Below are 24,762 nucleotides of genomic sequence, written 5' to 3'. Positions count from 1 at the left end.
AGGTCTGTCGTGTCATTTTAATTCGAGGAGCCAGCAGTTTGTGATGGTAGCAAACATTCGTCTATTAAGCTGTCTTTATAAGTAATAATACTTTGAATTATTTTCTGCTACTGACTAATCGGGTCTCAGGAAGGCAAACTCGTTTAATTTAATACCACTTTCATGCAGTGTTTAAAATGTGTATTTCGTGATGGATCTGATGATTGCATTCATCAGCCCGAAAGAAATCTCTTAGTTGTTCAGATATAATTTACTCGAGGTTGTAAGTGTTAATACAATCCTGATTGTACACTGAAATCTGCATGAGTTTCCAAGGGTTTATTTAAGGGCAGTTTTCTCAAGACTTTGAGCAAACGTTTTGATGTTCTACAATTTTCCCCACGCTCTCTACAATTTAGATATTTGCACACGTGGTCCCAAAGCCACATAATTTGGTTCCTGTAGTCCCAACCATATCATATCTCTTTAAAACCGTAATCTGCAACTTGGTGTAAACAATAATCAGCTAAAGGAGTCTGTGCAAGAAGGAAAATCAGTTTGTGATGCCTTTCCTGTTTTTTGTGGCTAACGTCTATTGTAATGCTGTCAGTTTTTAAATACCACTACAGTGACCATTTCTGTAGGATACTTAAAGCAGTCTTCTGTATTAATGAACTGTTATACATTCCTAATATTAAGACATGTAAAGGATGAGAAATTATATTAACTATGAAGCCATACCTATGAAATCGAGTGAATGGGTGGATTGCAAATGGACTATAGAAAATCGAACTACATGCGATAATAAATATTTCAAATATGCATTATTTGCAGTCCCACACCAGCGGCAGGCAGGCGACTGGAGCAAAATGAGATCCAGTTGCCATCCGACGAGCAGAGTGCCCGTGCTGAGAAGATCCGGGATGGCCTCTTGCAGGAATGGCGTAGACCTGAGGAAAGTCTGTATCCTCCGGAAGCTGCAAGTATAGTCCGTGACAGCGGCGAGGCCGAAAGGCTAATCAGAGAGCACCTGTTGGATAATGTGCATCCTGTCGTTCCAAAGCCGCGAGAGCGCCACAGTGATGCGTTCCTCCCACAGGGCAAAGGACACCACCAGGTGAGCACCATGTTCTTAAGTGCTCAAAATGTCAGCAGGGTATGTGTAGCCACTTTAAGCTGTAAAAATAGAACAGGTACTTTTGAAGTTGATAAAATGGGAATAAGTTTTACCTTTCAGAATTACATTTGAAGTATGTCGAAGCGATTTATTTTTTCCTTCCGTGCTTCTTTTGTCATCCTCCACTATTACTACTGTCCTGTTCGGCTTTAGCCCATAGTTGGGGAAAAAAACCCATCAGACATGTATGTGTTGAAAATCATGAGACGGATAGAACTGAATCCACTTCAAAAACAACTATTTGATGACAAAAAAATTAAACGCATTCACTAGGCAAATGAAATAAAAGCAGTGTTTTTGATTAGGGCTACATACTCGCAATATTCTAAAATGAATAGATTAATACATAATCATCATTGTTCTAAATTCCCATGTATATGTTGCTGCTGTGACCACATTTGATTGGGTAGTTTGTTCCCTTGCCCGTTATCCCAGTTTCCAGTCTTTGCTACGCTCATTTAACCTTAAATTCCATGAATCAAGATGGGTCTTGTTTTTGTTTTAAGATTTAACAGACACAGTAGATATGATAGACTTACTACCGTAACCGAAAGAAACAAGAAAACTGTATTGTTATATTGTTTTTATATGTTGCACAGTCACCATTTTCAACTGCCCCTGGCACAGCTTGTGTTTATTAGTGTGGTGTTAGATTGGCTCTAAATGAAGGTTGTACCTATGGGGAATCAAGTATTGTTAACTTCATCATGTGTCCTGGTTCTCACAGCCCTATCATAACAATGCTTCGTGATCTTGGGAAGAATTGCCCCTGCCACATTTCTTACTAGCGTTGTTTGACACCTATCTGGCGTTTGCGTGTTCTTCCATGCATCTTTCATGTATGTGCTTAGTGTCCCCCCACCCCCTCAACTGCTAACGTCTGGTTGATGATTATCCCTATGATGTTTTCCTTTTTAGGGCTGGTATTGCTACTAGTTGCCACTCTAAGCTAGAATGTGGAGGTCATGGTTTGTGTTGTGCTACTGATGTTAGTTGTGGTATGGGGGCCCATGTCTTAGGGTCTCTTGTGGTAATTTAACTGATATTGTGTGGTCTTGATATTGAGGTGCGGTTGGTGTGGTTTCCTTTGTGGACTGACACTGATCAAAAGCAGCATGTAAGTCTACCTTTGTCGCACGCAATGGTGTGGTTACCCAGATGAATCCTGGTGTCTTGAAAAAATACTCAGGGCTCAGATGTTTCTGAACTGCGTTCCCATTGTGTCAATTCTTACTGGTAACTCGGGCGTGGCTTGCGCGCCACTTCAGCATGGCGTGTTGCGCTTGAGCTCCGAGGCGGGTTTGGCCCGTCGAGCTAATTTCTCCGTTTCTAGCTGCCCCTAGAGGCGGAAAAGGCAACCTTCAACGGCGGAACATGCAGGGAGCTGTATGACGGGGTTTTCCTGAGGATTTGGTCACCGGCTGCATGTCTTCTATCTCACGTTCCAGAGGCGCTCGTTTTCCTCACGGGTGGCCGCCATTTTACCGCTCTTGATGCAGCTGCATTCTCTCCTCAGAGGCGCCGCTTTGGCTACAATATTGCAGTTGATAGTGGCTGTCCAGGTCGTTTCATCTACGATGCCTGCAATTGGTAACATTTCTTACTTTTTTCTGTTAGTTTCTTGCTGCTTGGCTGGGAATTAAGCTGTCCACGCACTGTTTCTTTCAAGTGCAGTTCTCTCATGAAGGTATAGATCTTTTTTTCTACGAACTCATTACTGTGTTCCCCTGCTTTATTGTAGCTATTTATTATTTTGCTACTTGCCTGCCCTGCATATAAGTCCGCCGCTATTACTAACATTGCGCCCATTGAGCTCGGTGTGGTATACCTTTTTTGATACACTCTGCGCAGTTTTTCCTCTTCTCGAGTGGTTGTACACTTTCTATTGGAGGCTGCTCCTCCTTGGCTGCAAATATGGGTCGTCCCTCGACCAACAAAGACTCCAAAGATACTGGAACGTCGCTAAAAAGGCTTAAGTCAGTGTATCCTACACCTGAGTCTTCTCAGTCAGACACCACTTCCACGTTGGACACAATACTAGCGCGCCTCAATGAAGTGCATGATATTGCGCAGTCAACAAAAACTAACACGGATTTATTACAAGTAGAGGTGTCGGCTATCAGGAATGACTTTAAAGCCCTCTCTCTTCGTGTTTCTGCTACTGAATCACGAATCAGTTGTGCTGAAGATGGTATGCAAAAACAATCCAGATCCCTCAACCACTTGGAGCGCTCAATGGCGGCATTGCGCAGAGACCTCACTGAGCAGGAGGACCGTAATCGTAGATCTAACCTACGCATTTTTGGTCTGCCGGAAGATTCAGAGAAATCATCTTCCTCTATGATAGAGTTCTTATCCCATTGGATTCCGGACACCTTACAAATCTCATTCAACAGAGACTTTGAGATAGAAAGAGCACACCGTGTTCCAACGTTTCGGTCTAAGACGGCTACCCAGCCAAGAGCAATCGTTTTTAAGCCATTGCGGCATCAACATACTGAACTGATTCTCTCTCATATGCGGAAAGCTAAACAAGTCATCTGGGACGGACATCGGATCTCAATTTCTCAAGACTTTGCCAGAGATACGGTTATAAGGAGAAAAGGCTTCCTAAATCTTCGGAAACGTCTTTCTGAGATGGGCATTCCCTTTTCCTTTTCTGGTCCATCGAAGTTCCGCATTACTTATAAAGGACGCTCCAGAATTTTCGATGAGCCGGCTGATCTAGCTACCTTCCTGGACAACCAGCTGGAGATAGAGATGGAGATTCAGAAAGCGACCTTGCAGACTCCTGGTGCCTCGGGCACTTGAACTGTCTCCTTCTTTTTTCTTGATATATTTTTCTGTATGCCTGGTTCTCTCCTCTCTCTGGTTGAGCTTATATGTCGGTCTTAACTTCCAAGGCTGTTAATGGTTTTTTTCCGTTCTTCTTGTGTCCACACTCATTTCTGTTCTAGTCTTCTTCCTTGCATTTATACTTGTTCGCTCTTTCTATAGTTCTCCTCCTACAAGTACTTCTTATTTCTCTATTGTTCTCTTGCTCTTCTTTTTTTTTATTCCGCTTCTTGTCTTTTCTCCTTTCTTTATTTTTTCCTCTTTTGCACCATGCCTTTTTATTTTGTTTCTCTAACTGGTCTTCAGCTCTTTTTATCTTTATTTTCTGTCATTTTTTCCTTCGAGTCACTTTTCTTTTCTCTTGCTCTTTATCTCCTACATAGTTATATTGCTTTTTCTGCTATGGGTCCTTTTCTATCTTTCTTTTTATTTCCTATTCGGATGTTTTCCTACTTTTCTTTTCTCACATATTCGTTTATTCCTGCTTTTTCCACGTCAAATTCATAATGTTATTATGTACAGTTATAGATTGTTTATTAACTATATAGTTATTTTTTAGGATATACATTTTGATTGTCATGCTGTAATCTATTGTTCATGATTTACCTCATGCTTTTCTTTTTCTTACAAATTGTTCTATTTCTATTCGGTACTATAGATATGTCTCTCATCATTAGACTGTTAGCTAAATGTAATTATATAACTTTCTTAGTTATAGTTTGACTATCTACATAATTAAGCTGTTTTGCGATGCTACTTTTGCTTGTCACCAGTTCCCCTGTTCCTGTTATCTGCTTATCATATTTCTTTGGGGCTATTGATATCAATTATTTTTTCGCCTCGTACGGGTCCCTTACTCGCCTTTCCACGTTCTCCCTAGTATGATGTTGGTCTTTTTTAGGCCTTCCCTCCTGCTTCTTCTCTCCCTCCTTTCTTTTCTCTTTTCTTCTCTTCTTTCTTTCTCTTTTTCTTGGATTCCCCAAATGGACGCTCCCACCGTGTTTCTTTTGTTTCATGATTGGTTCCTTGTACTTGTGTCGTTGGTCCTTTTTTTCTGTCATCCATGTCGTTGTTTTTCGTTTTTTATGTTTTCCCTTGCCGGGTTTAAATGTATTATCCCTTAATGTTAAGGGTTTAAATCATCCGGTGAAGAGGTCGAAAATTTTAGATTATTGTAAATCTCTGTCTTCTGATTTGGTTCTTTTTCAAGAGACCAAGGTCACTAACAAAGAAGCGTTGTTTTTGAGGAAGGAATGGGTTTCGGATGTTTGCTGTTCTGATGCCTTGGGTAAACGAAATGGAGTTCTTACATTGGTTTCAAAAAATTCTGGTTTATCAATACTTTCTTCTGAGCATGACTCTGAGGGTCGTTGGCTGTTGTCTAAATTGTCGGATGGCCAGCATGATTTGTATGTGATGAATATTTATGCACCGAACGTTGATGATCCCCCGCACTCTGGTAATCTTATTGTTGGTGGTGATTTTAATTTACCAATGGACCCTCTTTTAGACAGGAATTCTGCATTTCAGTTTCGTCCTCCTAAATCCCACAAACAAATGCTTAACATGTATTCTATTACTCATCTTCAGGATATTTGGCGTCTTCATAATCCCACTGGTAGTGATTTTTCTTTCTTCTCTTCGCCTCACTCTTCCTTCTCTCGTATTGACTATCTCCTGGTTCATTCTTCTCTTGTTTCATCTTCTTCTTCTCCGCTTATACATCCTATTTTGATCTCTGATCATGCTGCGGTCACTTTTACGCTATCATCCTTTGCCCCTAAATCACGCGCTCGTTCGTGGAGATTGAATACCGAAGTTTTACATGATTCTTCTCAGGTTGATGAATTTTCTAAAGCTATAGATACCTTTTTTCATGAGAACGAATGCTCTGTCTCTTCCCCAATTGTTCTATGGGACTCCTTTAAATGCACTTTCCGTGGTCAAGTCATTAAATGTATGTCCAAACGTAATTCTGATATTAAAAAGGAACTTACGGATTTGTCATCTGAAATAAAGACTCTGGAAACTTCCTTTAGGCAATCTAAGGATCCAACTTGTTTACAGCAAATAAAATTACTTAAATACAAATATAATACCATTGTTACTAAAAGAGCCCATATTGGGGTACAGGCTCAAAAATCCAAGAAGTTGCTGTTAAAAAATCGGGCTGAGAAAATTTTGGCTGCTACATTAAAATTTCAGGATTTCTCTTTTAAATCCTCGCAGATCTCTTCTATTACTGACCACACTGGCTCTAAAAAATGCCAAACAGAGGAAATACTTGAAGTGTTTCGCGACTTTTATAATAAGTTGTATACTCCTTCTAATCAATCCTCTTTTGACCAATGTCAAGATTTTTTAAAATCGGTTCCGATACAGTCGGTCTCTGATGCTGATCGCTCTTTTTTAAATAAACCTATTTCCCCCGACGAAATCGAGTCTGCGGTTAAAGCTACTCGTTCTGGCAAGGCTCCGGGCCCTGATGGCTATCCAATTTTATTTTATAAAACTTTTCTCCCTACGCTTGTCCCCAAATTAAAATCTGTCTTTGATTCTTTTATTAAAGATGGGTCTGTCTCTGGTACGGCCGCTGAAGCTACTATAGTAGTGATCCCGAAAGAGGGGAAAGACCATTCGGATCCCAAAAACTTCCGACCTATCTCTCTCCTTAACATGGAAGCAAAGATTTTTGCTAAAATCCTGGCCAAAAGATTAGAATCCTTTGTCCCTCTTCTTGTTCATCCTTCCCAAACTGGTTTTGTGAAAGGCCGTCTTGCGCGAGACAATATACGCACTTTCTGTCATATTCTCGGTGCTGCTAAACGGTCTCAACTTCCTGCCGCGGCCTTGGCCCTTGACGCGGAAAAGGCCTTTGACAAGGTCTCTTGGCCGTTTCTTTGTGCTGTTTTATGCGCGCACAATCTTGGCGACTCTTTCATTAATATGATAATGTCCTTATATTCTCAACCCAAAGCTAACATTAGAGTTAATGGCGCTACGTCCTCGTTTTTCAATCTTAGTCAGGGCACTAGACAGGGATGTCCCTTATCCCCGCTTTTATTTTTATTATCTATTGATCCTCTTCTTCGTTTGATTGAGCTACATCCTGATATCAAAGGTTTTTCTTTTGGCCCTCACTGTATTAAAACTGCTGCATACGCAGATGACGTTCTTATTTTTTCAGATGATATCGCTTTGGCAATCCCTGCTATTTCTAACACCATTTCCCTATTCTCTTCGGTTTCAGGCTATACCCTAAATAGAGACAAGACGGAAATGTTCCCTTTGAATGCCTATTGTTTCCCCTCTCATATGGGATCAGCGGGATTTAAGTGGCAGTCTACACACTTGAAATACTTAGGAATTTATTTTTGTTCTACTCTGTCTACCACTGCTGCCTATAATGAGTCCCAGACTATACTTAAAGTGCGTCGTCTTTTGGATACATGGTCTCCGAAGCATATTTCATGGTGGGGTCGCCTCCAGACTCTCAAAATGATGATCACGCCGATTATTAATTTTGTCTCATCCATGCTGCCGATTAAATTGTCAGATTCCTTTTTTCGCGAAATCGATATTCTGACTTCTAAATTTTTGTGGAATGACAAACGTGCTCGACTTGCATACAAATTTTTGCGTCGTCCTTGTGATATGGGAGGTTGTAATTTTCCTGATTGGGAGAAATATCAGACTGCATTTTTGGCCTCTCAAGGTGCTTTCTGGTTCTCTCCGCCATCTCTTCATGTTCCTTCTTGGCTGCTCATAGAACAGGAATTAGCATCCCCTTTGCCTACTGCCTCTTTTTGCACTGCATCTACTTTGCATATCCACTTTTCCTGTTCTATCATTCTTGATACAATTGCTGCGGTCAGGAAAATAGACAAGAAGGTGGCAATTCCGTTACATAAAACTAGGTGGACATCTATCTGGCCAAATTCCAAAATTAAGCTTATCATTTCTCCCACCCTCATGTCCTATTGGGAAGATAAAGGGATCTCTCTTGTTAAACATCTCTATGGTGTTTCTGATGAACCATTACCTTTCTCTACCTTGGCTCAGAAGCATTCCTTAACAAATCTTGATTTTTATACTTTTCTTAAAATTAAAGTGGCCATTGCCAAAGTTCGTCTTCATCCTACTTCTTCTACCATCTCACTTTTTCATATTTGGATTAAATCTGGACATGTTGCCTCCAAAATTTATAAATTTTTGTCCTCTGCTTCACTCCCCGGCCAGACGGTGGCTCAACAAAAATGGTTACATCATTTTGATCATGCCATTACAGAGCATATTTCCTCTGAAACTTGGCAATCAATTGGTAAACTTTCTCTTCGTAATAAAATCGCACCTTCTTTAATGCAGTCTAAGTTTTTCTCTATTAATCTCCTCCACTGGACGCCTGTGCGTCTTCATTCGCTAAACTTTAAAGATGACAACCTATGCTGGAGCTGTGGTTTGATGGCAGGCGACTTTCCTCATATGTTTTTTCATTGCTCCTTGCTTCAACCTTTTTGGAACCTCATTCAGAATCATCTCTCTCTTATCTTTGGTTTTGAGCTCCAACTTTCCTTCCCCTTAATTTTATTAGGCCCACTGGCTGCCCCTATTCCTCTCCCTTTAGATCCGTTGGAGTTACAGTTGTTAGATCTTCTCCTGACTGTAGCGGTGAAAATCATTCTTATGGAGTGGAAATCCTTTTCGTCGGTTTCCTACCATACGTGGTGGGCTTGGGTCTCCTTTTTACGCAGTGCTCATACTTCGGTTGACCAAGCTCACCTCTCTCCATCTATTTCTAGTGGGGTTTGGGAAGCTTTGGATGATTATATGGAGTTATCTTCCAAAGCGTTGGTTCCTCAGTTTCCTTTTGATATGTCTGTCTAATTGTTGTCTGCTATTTTTTATCTAGGCTGGGTTAGTCCTGTGGGATTCCTTCTTTTCTCTTTTTCTCTTCTCTCTTTTCTGTCTTCTGTTCCTGCTCATCTTTTCTATTGCTCTCTCTCTTTTCTCCTCTTTTCTTGTATTCTGTTTCCTCCCCTATCCCCTTCTCCAAAATTGATAGTGATACGTTTGTTTTATTGCTCCGATAGAGGCTTTTACTTGAATGGAATTTATATCTCTCATAGGCTAATGATCCTTTATATATAATTCCTTGGTTTACTTATCAATTTTAGCCCTTTTTTGCATATGTCTCTTGTTTTGATTGTATCACTTGTATTGTATTTTATTCTCATTATTCTTATCATTATTCTCATCAATAACATTTTCTTGAAATCAAAAAAATTCTTACTGGTAACTCCCCACACATATATCTGTTATATACCTTTCAAAAACATTCACTAAAAACATTTAAACATTAAAAGAAAGCAATTCACTGATTGTGTCTTTACATTGCCTTGAAATGCAGCACGAGATCCTAAATGTTAAGTCCTACGGGGCAAGCTTTACTCTCCCACTTTTTGGAATAATGCCTTGTTCTGATACTGCGTTAGAGGCAGTGTGGAGGCTATGAACGTACTATTGGTCTTTAAGTAACCTTTCTTTTAAAAATGTAGTAGCATAGATCTGGATACGTGGTCCTGTGCCATCATTTTCCTGTATTGTCCCCCTGCCACTCCTCAAGTCTTGCAGGTAAAAGGAAGGTGGTCGCATTGGGCTATAGGACAAAGAATGGTACCTTGGCTTCATTTTCAGCGGTTGTAGTTAATGTTATGGAAATTAAGCGTTTTCCATGCATTTCTTGCTTCTTTTGGTTGACAGAAGTAACCGAACTGAACAGACTGTAAACTATTTATATTCTGTTGGGTGCCTTAAAATTACTTATCTATTCTGGTAATTAGTTATCTCATTAGCCCTCCTCAGTTAGTGCTCAATTTTCCGAAATTAGTAGATAATAATTTTTTGACTCGCCAATCTTAGTTTATCTGCCTGGGTTTGGTAATTAGTGACTCTACTTAATAAGATTTCTACTACTTCAGAAAATTATTTGTAACTCAATATGTTGTAATTAATTCTGCTAAGAACATTTAAATTAGGGGGTGAATGTGTAGCAAGTCTTCCTGTTATAACCATGGTTCTCTGCCATGGCATTCTACCTGATTTTCATAAACAGTATAATTTCTCAGTGCATGTGAGGAATTCCTGGAACACAATATTTTAGAAAAGTGAGAACTTGCCTTTAAGTGGCAACATTTTCTACCTGAAATAAAAAGCATAACCTATTAGCCAAATTACAAAACCTTACAATTTGATTGAAAGCCCTACTGAAGTTCCCCTTTTTAAAATGCAAAAACGAGTGCAAATGTAGTTTCTAATAGGCTGGATGCACACAGTTCTGGTTAAGGACTGATCCTGTAAGACACTCTAGTGCCAGGTAGCCTTCCCATCATGCAATGCAAAGTCAGTAAGGCAGTTAGTCTTTCTTGCTCATTAGAGAAGTATAAGCAAACACTTGCATTTTTAGGCTGTTTTTGTTTGGTTGAAAACCTTCATTTTTCTGATTTTTTTTTTTTTTTACATTCCCATTTTTGTAGACATTGACAGGTTTCCCTCTGCTTATTCTCAGAGATTCTCTAATCACACATTTTCTCTTGGCTTCATGCCACTCTCTTTGAGAGATGCCCCTTAAGCTAAGGTAAGAAGTCATGAAAGATTTACACTATGTTTGTGTCTCTTGGATTCTCCCTCCATAATAATGTGTAGGATGTGCATGAAGATGCCTTACAGGTGCATTGGGGTTAAAGAGAAATATTTCCTCTAGGTGAAGCAAGGACAAATAGGCTGCAGTGTCTTGTGGCCCTCCATCTCTAGAGGGGGAAGGAACCTCTCAACCTTCTCCGAAGCCTCTTAGGTGACCAAGTCTGACTCCCCTTTGGGATCCTAACACCACTCCTCGAGTCTCCGGTGCACCCAGTTGACATCGAGGCATTCAACGCCAAGGTATTATACACAAGATCGTCAATGTCAAGAAAATTGACCTCAAGACTATGCTATTTGAGACAGTTGAGGATCTCAAAAGGATGTTGATGGTTCCTCCTTACTGGGGTCTGTCTCTGTGTTGGGTGCCAAAAAGGGACAAGATACCTTTATGTCATTCTGCTGTTACCATGAGGTAAAATACTCCCGTCCAGTGAGAAAGAGTGGTCCTAGAAGCACATCTTTTATCTCTATAGCCACATCTTTTGGCCTGCTCCTTCAGTGAAGGATGTTTTTGAACCATCTAAATCTTTGGTACATCTATCTGTTCTTTCTCCACTGGCCTTGAGGCTCATAAGCCTCCAATGCCACCTCCTTCCGCTCCAGAATGAAAGTTAAAGGAGAAGAGACATTGCCATCATGGTACAACTCAAGACTAGCCACCAAAGAGAGTAAGAAGGATCATCATCCTAAGTACTCTAGAGATGAGCTCTATCAGGTCTTGCAGATTGAGACCTGTCAGCTGTCTGAGAAGACGTCCATTCTCTGAACACTTACTTTCAGCTGAACACATACACTTTCACTTCTATACATGAGTTATCAATGATCTTATAACTCTTCTTCCAAAATCTCAAGCAAGATGTTTGGTTGCTGTGGTTCCATGGTTTCTTGAACCTACAATGCACACCTTTCTAACATTAGCTTCTATGAAGCCTGAAGACCGTTGCCAAGAGAAGAAATGCATCTTCTAGAATCAGATTCTCTCTTCTTGAGAGAAGCCCAATTGCCTGATTATTTGATAGTCTTTGCTGCAAGAAAACATGTCAATGCTTCTTGATTTGCATTGAGAAAAGGAAAACAATCGGAAGGACTTGGTTGGGAAGCAAGTCTGTACAACTTCATCCACTGCTCTAGAAGTTTCTAGCTCCACCTCACTGCTGGTCCTTTACAACAGAGAACTATGGATTTCTATGAGCTTTTTTGTTGGACGAGTTACTGAAGATCAGGAGAAATGTAAGGATATTCTTCAAAATGACCTGATAATATCTGAGTAGCCCATCAATGCTGCCAAGGATTCATCTGATTTGACAGCACTGGAACTGTGACATGGAATTTCTTCATAGCGTGACTCCTGGCTAAGACTTTTCCCTGACTCCATGCACCCCAGAAAATCATGCAAATGCCTTTTACTGGATCTTCTCTCGTTCGCTCTCATGCAGAAAACAAACACCAGCAGTTGACAAATGAATCAGAGACCCTGATGTCTGTGGTCTTGGAGAAAGAGTAAAGAAAGGAGTTTCTGTATGTCCAGTTCAAGGGTCGTGGGCGAGGCTAGCAAAGTTCTCATATTCTCAATTGTAATTGGCAGAAACAACTGTAACAACAAGTACGGTAGTAGCAAAAGCAGTTTTTTTCTCAGACAGGAAGCTTGCAGAAGTAGGGGCTCACAACAAACTCCTGCAACTACAGGTAAAGCCCCTTCATTGAAAAACCAACATTGTAGCATTACCACCAATGCCCAGCACTCCCCTGGAAGAGCATATTTCCAACTATTTTCTCCATTGGCATAAGGCAACAAAAGGCAATTTGGGGATGAATATTGCAACAATTCGATTCTGTAGTGCCCCACCTTCCGATCTACCGAAGAACTCCAAACATCAACACGTTAAGCGTCTGACGCAAGAAGTAACAATTTTTCTGAAGATGAGTCATAGAGGAAGTCCTCAAGTCACAGAGCAATAAGCTCATTTTATTTCTTAGTTCAGAAAAAAGTTAAAACTTGGAATTTTGTCCTATCTTCGATCTTTGTTATGCCAACAAATGAGCAAAGATGGAGAAACTTTGAATGGTTTTGCTCTGTAAAAAATTTCATCACCTTCACAAAAAAGATTGGATGGCATGGATATCTATTTTCATATTCCAGTCTTCCAGGCACATTGCAATTTGTTTTGCTTCAAATTGGGTCGCTATTGCTACCAATTTTGTTTCGTCCCTTACGATGTGAAGTCAGCCTGAAAGGTTGTCTCCAAATGCAAGATGGTAGAAGCTGCAGACTGAGAAAGAGTGGAATATTTGTCTACAAGTACTGATTGGCTGATGAAAACCATCTTGGCAATAAACGTGAGCAGAACATTGAAAACATCCTAGCTGATCTGTGGTCTGGGCTTTCAGCTCAACCCTTCCTAATACGTCCTTCGACCAGTGCAAAAAATACTATTCCTGGGACCCACAACAGACTCACTCCAAACAAAAGTGTTCCTTCGAAGGAAAGATTGTAATCCTTACATATGAAGATTGCTTCTGTGAAAGCAATAGCAGCTCTATCAGTCAGTTAGGTGCCAGCCCATCTGGTCAGCATAGTTTCATGCACCTTCCATGTTCATAATACCTCTCTGCATATGTGGCCACTGCTAGAATGCCTGACAGACCGGTGGTGTGAGAAGATGATAAATTGGTAAAAATCAACAGCTTAGAACATCTTGGCCATTCAATCTCTCAAGTTTTTTCTCAACAGAGTGAACATGCAGAAGAAAATTCCAGTCCAAAAACCTCCAACATCCATTTTAGTTGCCACATATGCATCACTGGAGGGCTAGAATGCCCACATGGAAGATCTATCAGCCCCAGGAGTAACTCTACCACTTCAATATGCTCAAATTGAGAGCTGTCCATCTTGGTCTGAAATCTTTCCTTCTATCCATCTCTGCTAAAAAAAAAGGTGCGAATTCTAACAGACAACACAATCAAAAACACCTGATCTTCAAGCAGAAGGGATCAAGATGCAGAATCTTGTCATGGGAAGCACAATAGAGCTGGCACTGGATATAAGTGATGACTATCTTCGGATAGAGATGCATCTTTTAGGTTTAAAAAACAGAAAAGCAGTCAATTCAGCAGATATCTGCTAGAAGAGCACAAATAGGTGTTGGGCGAAATCAGGCTTCAAAACAAAGTCTATGACTGAGACTTTGGAAATAGATCTTTTTGCCACAGGAGAAAATGTGAAATGACACAACTTTGCTCCCAGGTACCTAGAGCCCAGAACAGGGGCAGTGTCCATCAGTCAATTATGTACCATCCCTTCTGGTCAGCATAGTTTCATGCACCTTCCATGTTCATAATGCTTCGCTGCACATGTGGCTACTGCTAGAATGCCTGAAAGACCATTGGTGTGAGAAGATGATAAATTGGTAAAAATTAACAGCTTTGAACATCTTGGCCATCCAATCCCTCAAGTTGTGGCTCAACAGAGTGAACATGCAGATGAAAATTCCAGTCCAAAAACCTCCAACATCCATTTTAGTTGCCACGGATGCACCACTGGAGGGCTAGAATGCCCACATGGAAGATCTATCAGCCCCAAGAGTAACTCTACCACTTCAATATGCTCACATTGAGAGCTGTCCATCTTGGGCTGAAATCTTTCCTTTTATCCATTTCTGCTAGAAAAAAAAGGTGCTAATTCTAACAGACAACACAATCTAAAAGCACTTTATCTACAAGCAGAAGGGATCAAGATGCAGAATCTTGTCATGGGAAGCTCAATGGAGCTGGCACTGGGCATACGTGATGACTATCTTTCAGAGTGAGATGCATCTTCTAGGTTTAAAAAACAGAAAAACAGTCAATTCAGCAGATATCTGCTTGAAGAGCACAAATAGGTGTTGGGCGAAATGAGGCTTCAAAACATCGTCTAGGACAGGACTCTTTGGAAATAGAGGTTTTTGCCACAGGAAAAAATGTGAAATGCCACAACTTTGTCCCAGGTACCTAGAGCCCAGAACAGGGGCGGTGTCCTTTCGATAAACTGGTTTAAGATGCTTTTCCGCTAATATCTCTCCTTCCCAAAGTCATCATCAAAATGATGCAGTGTAAAATTAAGATGATTCTTCTGAAGCAATGATGGTATTAACCCCTTCCGTGCTCCCGTTGGGCGTCGCAAGCACTACCTCGCTGGTACTGCGAACAGCCAACGGCCGACGCAGCCCTGTCCACTTCATGAAACGCCCGCACTGCGGTGAAATAACCGCCGCGGTAAACGGGTTAAGACCTGTTTCATCTGTGCGTTAAACCTCATAGGATGCGGTACAAAAGGGGGTGGTGATGGACGGAGCATCTGAATCAATCAAACACTGTTTTGATTGTCACCCCGAGTGGGATGGGTATGCTCAGACGTGAGTCCCATGCTCTCCACACCACTGGAGTCAAGCTATCCTGGCTGAAGACGGCTGATAGCCAGAAACCGGTCCTAGGATGCTTGATTCCGGTCCAGGACAGACATGGCTTGGCAGTTCAGGCTGGACTGTTCCCATGAGGCACAGGATCAAGGCTGATTTGCATATGGCCATGTCTGAACTGGGGTGGTGTGGAGTGCAACAAAACGATGGACTTAGGCCCAGATCTCTGTACTTGGGTGAATGTATGACATTGTTCTGAATTCTCTCCATCAATTGTTGTTTTTGCATTTGTCACCCCGAGTGGGATGGGTATGCTCAGACGTGAGTCCCATGCTCTCCACACCACTGGAGTCAAGCTATCCTGGCTGAAGACGGCTGATAGCCAGAAACCGGTCCTAGGATGCTTGATTCGGGTCCAGGAAAGACATGGCTTGGCAGTTCGGGCTGGACTGTTCCCATGAGGCACAGGGTCAAGGCTGATTTGCATATGGCCATGTCTAAACTGGGGTGGTGTGGAGTGCAAAAAAACGATGGATTTAGGCCCAGATCTCTGTACTGGGGTGAATGTATGACATTGTTCTGCATTCTGTCCATCAATTGTTGTTTATGCATTAAACCTCATAGGAGACATCCGATGAAACCAGACCTGCTTTCAAGGAAGTCAGGCATGATTTTCCAACCCAGCCTACACTCAATGAACTTGAGTGCCTGAATCCAGAGTTCCTACAATACAGACTCTTGAATCTTCCAGATGGTTGCATGACCATACTGAATAAGGCAAAATAACAAACTACTTGCTGTTCATCTGCCTCTAAATGGAAAATACTCTGCACATGGTGCCTTGAGAAGCATGTGTATCCATCAGCTTGTCCAGTAGAGACAATGTTGCTTTAACCCTATTTATTTAGCAAAATCTGACATTGAGTTTTCTTCTATTAAAGTAAATTTGGATGTTATCACTGCCTCTAGGAAGAACCTTTCTCAGACATCCTTTTTCGTAAGGCCAGTAACAAGGATTTTCTAGAGGGGCTAAGGAAGGTTTATCCTTCAGACCTACAACAAATGTCATTGAAAGTTGCTTTTCTTGTGGCCTTAACATTGGTAAGATTGGTGAGAGACCTTCAGTGATCCTTCAGGTTCTCTGTTTAGAGGAACCATATCTGTTCTTTCAACGAAATCAAGTTTCCTTAGTAACTTACTCTGCTTTTCTGACCAAGTAATTTCAGACTTTCATATCAGTAAGAAGAGCTCCCTCCCTATGCTCTTTCCAGACCATTCAACTCCAACTGAAAGAGCGCGTCATACTCTAAATGTTAACAGAGTTTGAAATATTACCTAGACAAGACCAAATCCTTTCAAAAGGCCAAACAGCTATTCATAAATTTGTGTGCAGTCTGCTTCATTAAAGCAAACCGTAGCTAGATGGGTTGTGTCTTACATTATTAATTGCTTTTAAAAGGCAAATAGTTCTTTTAGAGTTAAGCCAAGAGCTCATTCTAATCGTTTGAAAGCAGTTACCATTGCTCTTGTGTTGAATGTGCCTATCCAGGATATTTGTAAGATTGCAATCTGGAGATTTGTAGAAACATTTACAAACCATTACTGTGTTCTTCGACTATCCTGCTGAGGTTTATTACATTCTTTGACTCATCCTCTATGGTGGTTGGTAGAAATGGGGGTCTCTAGTTGGCATGGGCTGGCGCCACTGTCCAAATAGGGCCCCTTCTTCCTAAGTCGGGGCAATAGGGCCACCCCTTTTGATAACCCCTGCTCAACCCTGTGGTAACGTAGCAGGAGCAGTAAGGCCTATCTCAGAGGCAGTGTGTGAAGCGTTTATGACCGCGTACTATAAGGCAGCTATGACACCACAAAAGGACACAACTCAGGTAGGTATAGAAAAATATCTTTATCTAACAGTTTAACTCAAAACTCTCAAAGCGTTTCAACAACTACAATTCACGTCAACCCTTAGGGACTCAAAACAGAAAGACAATAACGTATTCACCAAAGCATAATACTGACTGAGTTCAGGTCAGGGGCCGACGCGACCTGTTGCGCACCAGATAGCTGTTGTTGGAAGGGGACACAGCACACAGCTTCTCGAAGAAGCGGAGACGATGACAGGTGGACTCCCAGCGACCACAAGTCTTTGGGGCTGAGGTCCGCAGTGTGCACTCACAATGATTCGGGCACTCTGGGACAGGCGGAGGCGGGCGCTCAGCAGTAGCAGCACACTGCTGCGGCAACCCGGGCTGGTGGGGGCGATGACTTTCGTCGTGCAGCTCCGTGGTGGGCGCACAGCGGCAGCAGCTCTCTTAGCTGCGGCGGCCCACGAAATGATAGCGACAATCCTCAACAAGGGTGAACAAGGTACGGGCACTCAGCGGCAGCAGCTCTCCCTCAGCTGCGGCGGCCCACAGGACAAAACCCTACAATGCAAAGTTGCCAAAGGTGCGGGCGCTCAGCGGCCACAGCTCTCTCTTAGCTGCGGCGGCCCACAGGACAACATTTGATGATGCAAAGTAGCAAAGGGTGTGGGCACTCAGCGGCTCAAGCTCTCTCTTGACTTTGACGGCCCACGCTGCAAATCATGATGATACAAAGTAGCAAAGGGTGTGGGCACTCTTCGTCTACAGCTTTTCCTTGGCTGCAGCGGCCCACGGGACAACTTTCGATTATGCAAAGTAGCAAAGGGTGTGGGCATTCAGCTGCTACAGCTCTCTCTTGGCTTCGGCGGCCCACAGAGCAAATCATGATGATACAAAGTAGCAAAGGTTGTGGTCACTCAGCGACTACAGCTCTCCCTTTGCTGCGGTGGCCCACGGGGCAAATCACGATGATACAAAGTAGCAAAGGGAGTGGGCACTCAGCCGCTACAGCACTCACTTGGCTGCAGCGGCGGCCCACGGGGCAAATCACAATGATGCAAGTAGCAATGGGTGCAGGCACTCAGCGGCTACAGCTCTATCTTGGCTGCGGCGACCCACGGAACAAGTCACTATGGTGCAGAGTAGGCAAGGGTGCCGGCACACAGCGGCAGCAGTGCTCTCTCAGCTGTGGTGGCCCACACGACAGAGGATGTCTCGGCCAGGCTAGCACAATGGTGGGCGCTCAGCGGCTGCAGCTCTCTCTGAGTTGCAGCGGTCCACACAAGCGATTCCGGCGGGCTTTCAGTGGCGGCAGCTCTCTCTAAGCGGCAGCGGCCCACATGGATCCAGCGGAAGAGTTGAAGGTGCAGATTTAGGCGGACTCTCAGTGGCGGCAGCTCTCTCTGTGGCAGCTGCCCACAAAGGTTTAGAAAAAGTTTCAAAGGTTCAGAGTTAGGCGGGCTCTCAGCCGCGGCAGCTCTCTTAGCTGCAGCGGCCCACACAGGTTTAGCAAAAGATGCAAAGGTTCAGAGTTAGGCTGGCTCTCAGCGGCGGCAGCTCTCTCTTAGCTGCAGCGGCCCACACAGGTCTAGCAAAAGATGCAAAGGTTCCCAGTCCGTAGTCCTCACAGTAGAACTAGAGGCTCCGGATAACTCGATGGAGGCCTCACCTGCAAGTAGAATTCCTCGCACAGGAATTCCTACGGCTGACGGGGGGGAAGTCTAATGTCCCTGAGACTTCTGCAGGAGGCACTCTCAATTTTAGGCCCTCAGGTAGTTTCTTTGGCAAGCTTGGTGAAAGTTTCAAAGTCCATTCCTCTGTTCCATCGAACAGAGTTTCATCTTGACATCCAGAAGGAACACACTTGACCAAAGTTCCAGCGCAGCATTTTATACCTAAAAAGTCTTTGTTCTCCAAGGGTGCAAATCACTGACTCCAGTCAGAACCAGTTTGGTGGGGTCGGGGAGCACTTGGTTTACGAGGTGACATCCTGCCCTTTCAGAATGAGGGGGTCTGCTATCAGATACCCAGTGGGAGGTGGAGCCATCATTCACCTTGCCAACACAGCCCTGCTCGGATCAAAGAGTCACCCCTCCCCACGCTCTGACTACCGATCTCTCTCTCCAGCCAGATCTGACCCAGCTGGCCGTGCTGCTCCAAAACCAGATGGCCAATACACTTACTCGCAACAACCCTCAGTAAAGCTTTAGGCCAGAAATTACTGTGTTTTCAGGGAAGGCATTTCACAACATGTGATATATAAACGGTCCCTTTTACAAGGTGGCCCTCTATGTCCTGAGCATAACATATCAAACTCGCAGTTCCTATCGGGTTCCTGGGGCCAGATAGGGTGATTGAAAGTGATCCTTAACGAACAGGCTACACAGATGTAGGCATTATGGCTATTCACCAGTCATTTATATACAGGGAGCATTCACACTGTGGCACTGATTAGCAGTGGCACGGCGCACAGAACATCTACATCCAGCCAGCATAGCAGAAAGGTAGAGTAGACAGGAAGAGAGACCAACGCCAAGGATGCCAGGTCTAACAGTGGTGCTTTGTTTGTTCAGTATGCTCAAATTGTTTTCTAAATTATCTTTTCCCAAAAGCACTTTACAAGACCTGTTTTACAATAAAATTGTTTTTTACGAAGCATATTATTTTTACCAAAACCTCTTTTTATAAATGTCAATCTTCCATTAACATCTTTGCATTTAAGTTTCGTTTTGTATGTATATGTTTCTATTTACAAATCTATTACCTATACCCCTAACTATCTATCTATCTATGTATCTATATATATATATATATATACTAGCAGCCCGTCCCGACGTTGTCCGGGTATGAATTGCTGCCAGCCAGTAGTATATTGTTTTGTAGGATTTTGTTTTGATAGCATTTCTTATCTGTGACAGGCCTGTGAAACGCTCCTTTTCACAGTGCACTGCTGATGCACTTAAGAGTGCGTGTTCAGTAGTGTGTGAACTCGAGTTTCCCTACTTTATTTTTCCTTGCAATATTATATAGGGTGAACTCGACAACATGGCATGAGCACAATTTACATTACAGAAGAACACATTCATTTGTGGTAGGCACTGGGAGACAAAGCGATTTGCCTGGAATCACAGGTTGTTGAGCTGATGCCGAGATTCGAACGTAGCTAACCAGCTCTAAAGTTCGCAATTCTAGAACTTGTGATGGGAGGTGTGTCTAAAAGTGTATGTCGGTGCTGGCCATCAATGAGAGAGACCTGTGCATTTTTCAAATGGGTGGTGAAAAAATATGAGTATGTTGCTGCAGATGTGGGTCGCCGTGCCACCAATATACTTACCGGGGGAGGGTAAACATCCATTATTTCGCAACTTTCTTTCAGCATACCATCACTCCGCATACTTTCATTACGAAAGTACCATGACTCCGCAATGCCATTATAAGGCATAGCATTACATTTTATATGCTTTTACCACGCATACATTTACAACGAAATTCGTTGTAAATGCATGAATGGTAAAAGCAGGTTTTTTTTTAAATGTTTGGATATAGGGGTATATGTTTTGGGGTACTGAGGTATATGTTTTGGGGTGTTTGGGTATTTTAAGGGTTCAGATATAGTTTTGGGTTATGGGGTACAGGGGTAGTTTTAGGGATAGGTATGGGTTTTGGGGTATTTTTAGGGATAGGTATGGGTTTTGGGGTATTTTTAGGGTTCAGGGCTTGGTTTGGGTTTTTGGGTACAGGGGTAATTTAAGGGTTCAGGGCTAGGTTTGGGTGTACAGGGGTAATTTAAGGGTTCAGGGCTAGGTTTGGGTTTTGGTGTACAGGGGTATTTTTAGGGTTCAGGGGTATTTTTAGGGTTCAGGGCTAGGTTTGGGTTTTGGGGTACAGGGGTATTTTAGGGTTCATGGGTAGGTTTGGGTTTTGGGGTTCAGGGTTATTTTTAGGGTTCAGGGCTAGGTTTGGGTTTTGGGGTACAGGGGTATTTTTAGGGTTCAAGGGTAGGTTTGGGTTTTGGGGTACAGGGGTATTTTAGGGTTCAGGGGTAGGTTGGGGTTTTGGGGTACAATGGTATTTTAGGGTTCAGGGCTAGGTTGGGGTTTTGGGGTACAATGGTATTTTAGGGTTCAGGGGTAGGTTGGGGTTTTGGGGTACAGGGGTATTTTTAGGTTTCAGGGGTAGGTTTGGGTTTTGAGGTACAGGGGTATTTATAGGGTTCAGGGCTAGGTTTGGGTTTTTGGGTACAGGGGTATTTTTAGGGTTTACGGATAGGTTTGGGTTTTTGGGTACAGGGGTATTTTTAGGGTTCAGGGCTAGGTTTGGGTTTTTGGGTACAGGGGTATTTTTAGGGTTTAGGGATAGGTTTGGGTTTTGGGGTACAGGGTATATTTATAGGGTTAAGATGGGTTAGTGTTTAAGGGTGTTGGAGTATTTTAAGGAGTAAGGGTGGGTTATGATTATGGGGTGCAGGGGTATTTAAAGGGAGCAGGGTGGGATTAGCACACAATATGAGACATGGCATGAAGGGCGGAACGTACCACACGCCCCCAGCGTTTGTCACGCCCCCAGCACACGCCCACAGGACAACGCAGACATGCCCACAAGGGACTACTTTGCTGGCACGGTTCTTTTACCTTTTAAATGTATATGGTGGGCGTCTGCATAGCCTATGTCCTTCTGCTGCAACTGCCCTTTCCAACGCTGTTTTGGGTGTTGTGATTGGTGCTGTGGTTCCTGAGATTACCCGCCTCAAAGGTTTGGGCTCTCTCTTTATTATATTACTAGCAGCCCGCCCCAGCGTTCCACGGGGCAGAAGAGGGCTGGGGGCAGCATTTCAGGCTTGTGTGCACCTTACCTCAGCGCTTGCTCCCAGTCGCACAAACCCAGGGCCCCGCTCCAGTCCGCCTCACTTCACCGCCCCCCACTACTCTCACTTAAATGTCTGCACCAAATGTGGAAGCCGTTTTACAACCTATCATTTATTTTGCTATCCCGCTCAAGTGCGCCTCACTTCACCGCCCCCCACTACACCAAGCCAGTCTTCACGCTCCGCTGCAGTCCGCTATCCCACTCCATTCCGCCTCACTTACCGCTCCTCCCCGCGTACTTCACCGCTCCTCCCCGCGTTTCACATACCTCATGGCGCTGCAGTCTTGCTACGTTCTCCGCTCCTCCATGCGCTGTTGTCCTCCATTCCGCTCCAGTCCGCCTTACTTCACCGCTCTCCCCCGCTGTTCACGTACCTCATTCCCTCCAGTCTGGCTAAGTTTTCCGCTCCTCCCGCGCTGTTTTCTGCTCCTCCTCGCGTTCCTGTCCTCCGATGATGTCAGCACGCACGTTGTTAGCACACACTGCGCTACTTCTTAGGAACTTTTTTTTTTATTGTTTATTTTTTAAATAACGTTTATTTGTATTTTTTTATAGCCTATATCCATCTACTGGACACCCCCTTTCCAACTCTGTATTGGGTGTTGCGATTGGTGGTGTACTTTTCGAGTTTACCTGGCTCAAAGGACACGGCTCTCTCTTTAAAATAGTACTATAGATAGTATGGATATGCAAAAGACTGTCCTCCTCACAAGAAGTAGACAAGGTGGCATATATATATATATATATATATTGATATTGTTATATGTATATAACATTGGAAAAAAACAAAGGTTAAAGTGGAGTTATACGTGAGATATTCACTGAAAAGTACAATTGTTTAAAAAGCAACAAACCTCAGTAATTTGCCTATTATATGTAACTAACATAATTATTCCAGGCTCTGTGCCCAGCTCCCTGCAGGCGGCCAACCTCCTCCATCCTACACAACCCCACATTTCCTTTTTTGGGGGTAATTTCTACAGAACCACGCTGGGGGATAAGGAGATCTGCACTGGCTCACAGGAGTCTCGAAAGACAATGGCAAACCCACATTTTGTTTTCCATAATATTAGGACCCAGAGTGACCCCCTGCAAGGCTTGTGTGTCCATGCCCTCTGTGGTATTTGGAGGAAGGGGATGTTGCAGGGATTCTATTTTGAAACAGAACTTTGTTGTGATCACAGAATGTCAGTATGTAGGGACTCAGTACCATCAGTACCCAAGGGCCGAAGTTGTGACTAACTCATAGTGCCTTACCTGCACTCATAACCTTCGCAGAGTAACAGATAAGTTGGCACCCAACAACATAATACTCTAGTCCCAAAGGGCAACCACATTAACAGGTCATCACCTTTTGTTCTCTCACTCATACATATCCATAATAAAGCAAATAAAGACACAAGGAGAGTTTACTATATTTATCAAAACTATTGCGCTCTATAATGTAGCTTCTTTGCTGCAATAAGAAAACATATGCAACTGAGCAGCGTAATTAACATTACTAATAAGCTGGATACAATGAAAACCCCTATATTGTCAAATGATATATCAGAGATCTCTGGACTTAGACCCGAGCCCCATACCAAGCCGCAGACTGGCGCATTCTTCCCAGGACTTTCCTTTGCTAGAAATCCTCTGCTCTGTTTTCAAAACATCAAGTCACGGCTTATATGATTCAAAGTGCCATGTCAGAAAACAGCAGCTGTGTCTCTCTCTTATGTCCATATGTTAGAATTTGTTAGTGACCGATCACAGAGAAAACAGGGCACGATGTTGTTTGACCTTGTACCAAGTGTCCAAACCAAGTCCCAGGAAAAAGTAGTGAATAACAAAAACATGTGCATTGTATTTCTAAAGGGATATTGTGGCACAAAAACAAATGTGATGTGTGAAACATGTGCAAAGCAAAAGCGACCTACAACGTATAGTTAGGCTGCCCTAGGGGAGAACTACAGTGGGCCCTATAGGATAGCTAATCCCCCTCCTTGGTTGGGACAGTAACGTACCGACTATCTAAATAATAAAAACCTAAGGCACAAGTTAAGCAAATTCAAGGCTTTGCTAATACGCATGTTCTGAAAAAGAATTTTGTTCATAGTAAAAGAAATAACATCAATTTTAAAAAGGTAGCCAAATTAATGTGTGTAAGCGGCATGCATGATTTCTTTCGAAAGTTAAAAAGCCAATGAATCCAGAACAGATTCTTCCTCCACTGACTAACATTGCTCGACAGCCCAGTTTACAAGCTCTAGACAACAAACATGATCTACAGTTTCAGCCGATGCTGAGAAAGTAGCCGGGTGATCTACAACCACGTTCTTAGGGCCAGCATTGCATTTAGTGGTCCATGTGCTGAAAGACTCATCTCCGCTGAACGGAGAGGCTCATACCTCGCATTTTGTAGAAGCCTTAGGCCTTAGGGACAACTCTGGGAATGGGTGGCTGATGGACTCATCAGCAGGTCAATGTCCACGGGAGTCAGCGTCTGCAGAGCCAGGCAAATATCTAGTGCCCATTAAAAAGGGACACCATAGGCAGTGAAAGACAGGTTGTATGCAGATAAACCGTACAGGTCGGAATGACAATGACCAATCAAGGTCCAGTTCCTGGAGGAAGAGGATTCCAAAGAATCGAAGCATACGCTTGCAGTACCAGAATGCTGCAAATGAGAAATAACACCAGTGGGATGCCCCCAAATAGACTGGAAAAAAAGGAATGACTAAAAGTCAGTATTACTCCAAAGATTTTGTGCAAGGAACTGACTAGGAGAGAACCGATAACTTTTAAAAAGTGAGCAAGGCCGGCCGTATTAGATGCATTTAAATTGCTATGAACTAATTTGCCGAAATGTAATGGGAGGCTGGTGTTTAACAAAAACTGTATATCACTGGATGATTTTGCAACATGTAATTCAAAAGTTTCTCGAGCAGATGTTAGTGCTAGA

At 43.0% G+C, this 24,762-nt stretch overlaps 1 protein-coding gene across 1 annotated transcript in view; it reads left to right on the top strand.

Annotated features, from left to right (window-relative positions):
* The window catches only part of CEP162 (centrosomal protein 162), a 635,242-nt gene that overhangs the window by 76,919 nt on the left and 533,561 nt on the right, over positions 1-24,762 (top strand). Inside the window, exon 3 of the mRNA XM_086926571.1 lies at positions 814-1,096. Coding sequence (XP_086782697.1) covers positions 814-1,096 — 283 coding nt within the window. The remainder of the gene's footprint in view (positions 1-813; positions 1,097-24,762) is intronic.

Source organism: Lissotriton vulgaris, chromosome 6 (assembly GCF_964263255.1).
Source record: "Lissotriton vulgaris chromosome 6, aLisVul1.2, whole genome shotgun sequence".
Lineage (NCBI taxonomy): Eukaryota > Metazoa > Chordata > Amphibia > Caudata > Salamandridae > Lissotriton > Lissotriton vulgaris.
This window is presented reverse-complemented; position numbering and strand designations above follow the sequence as displayed.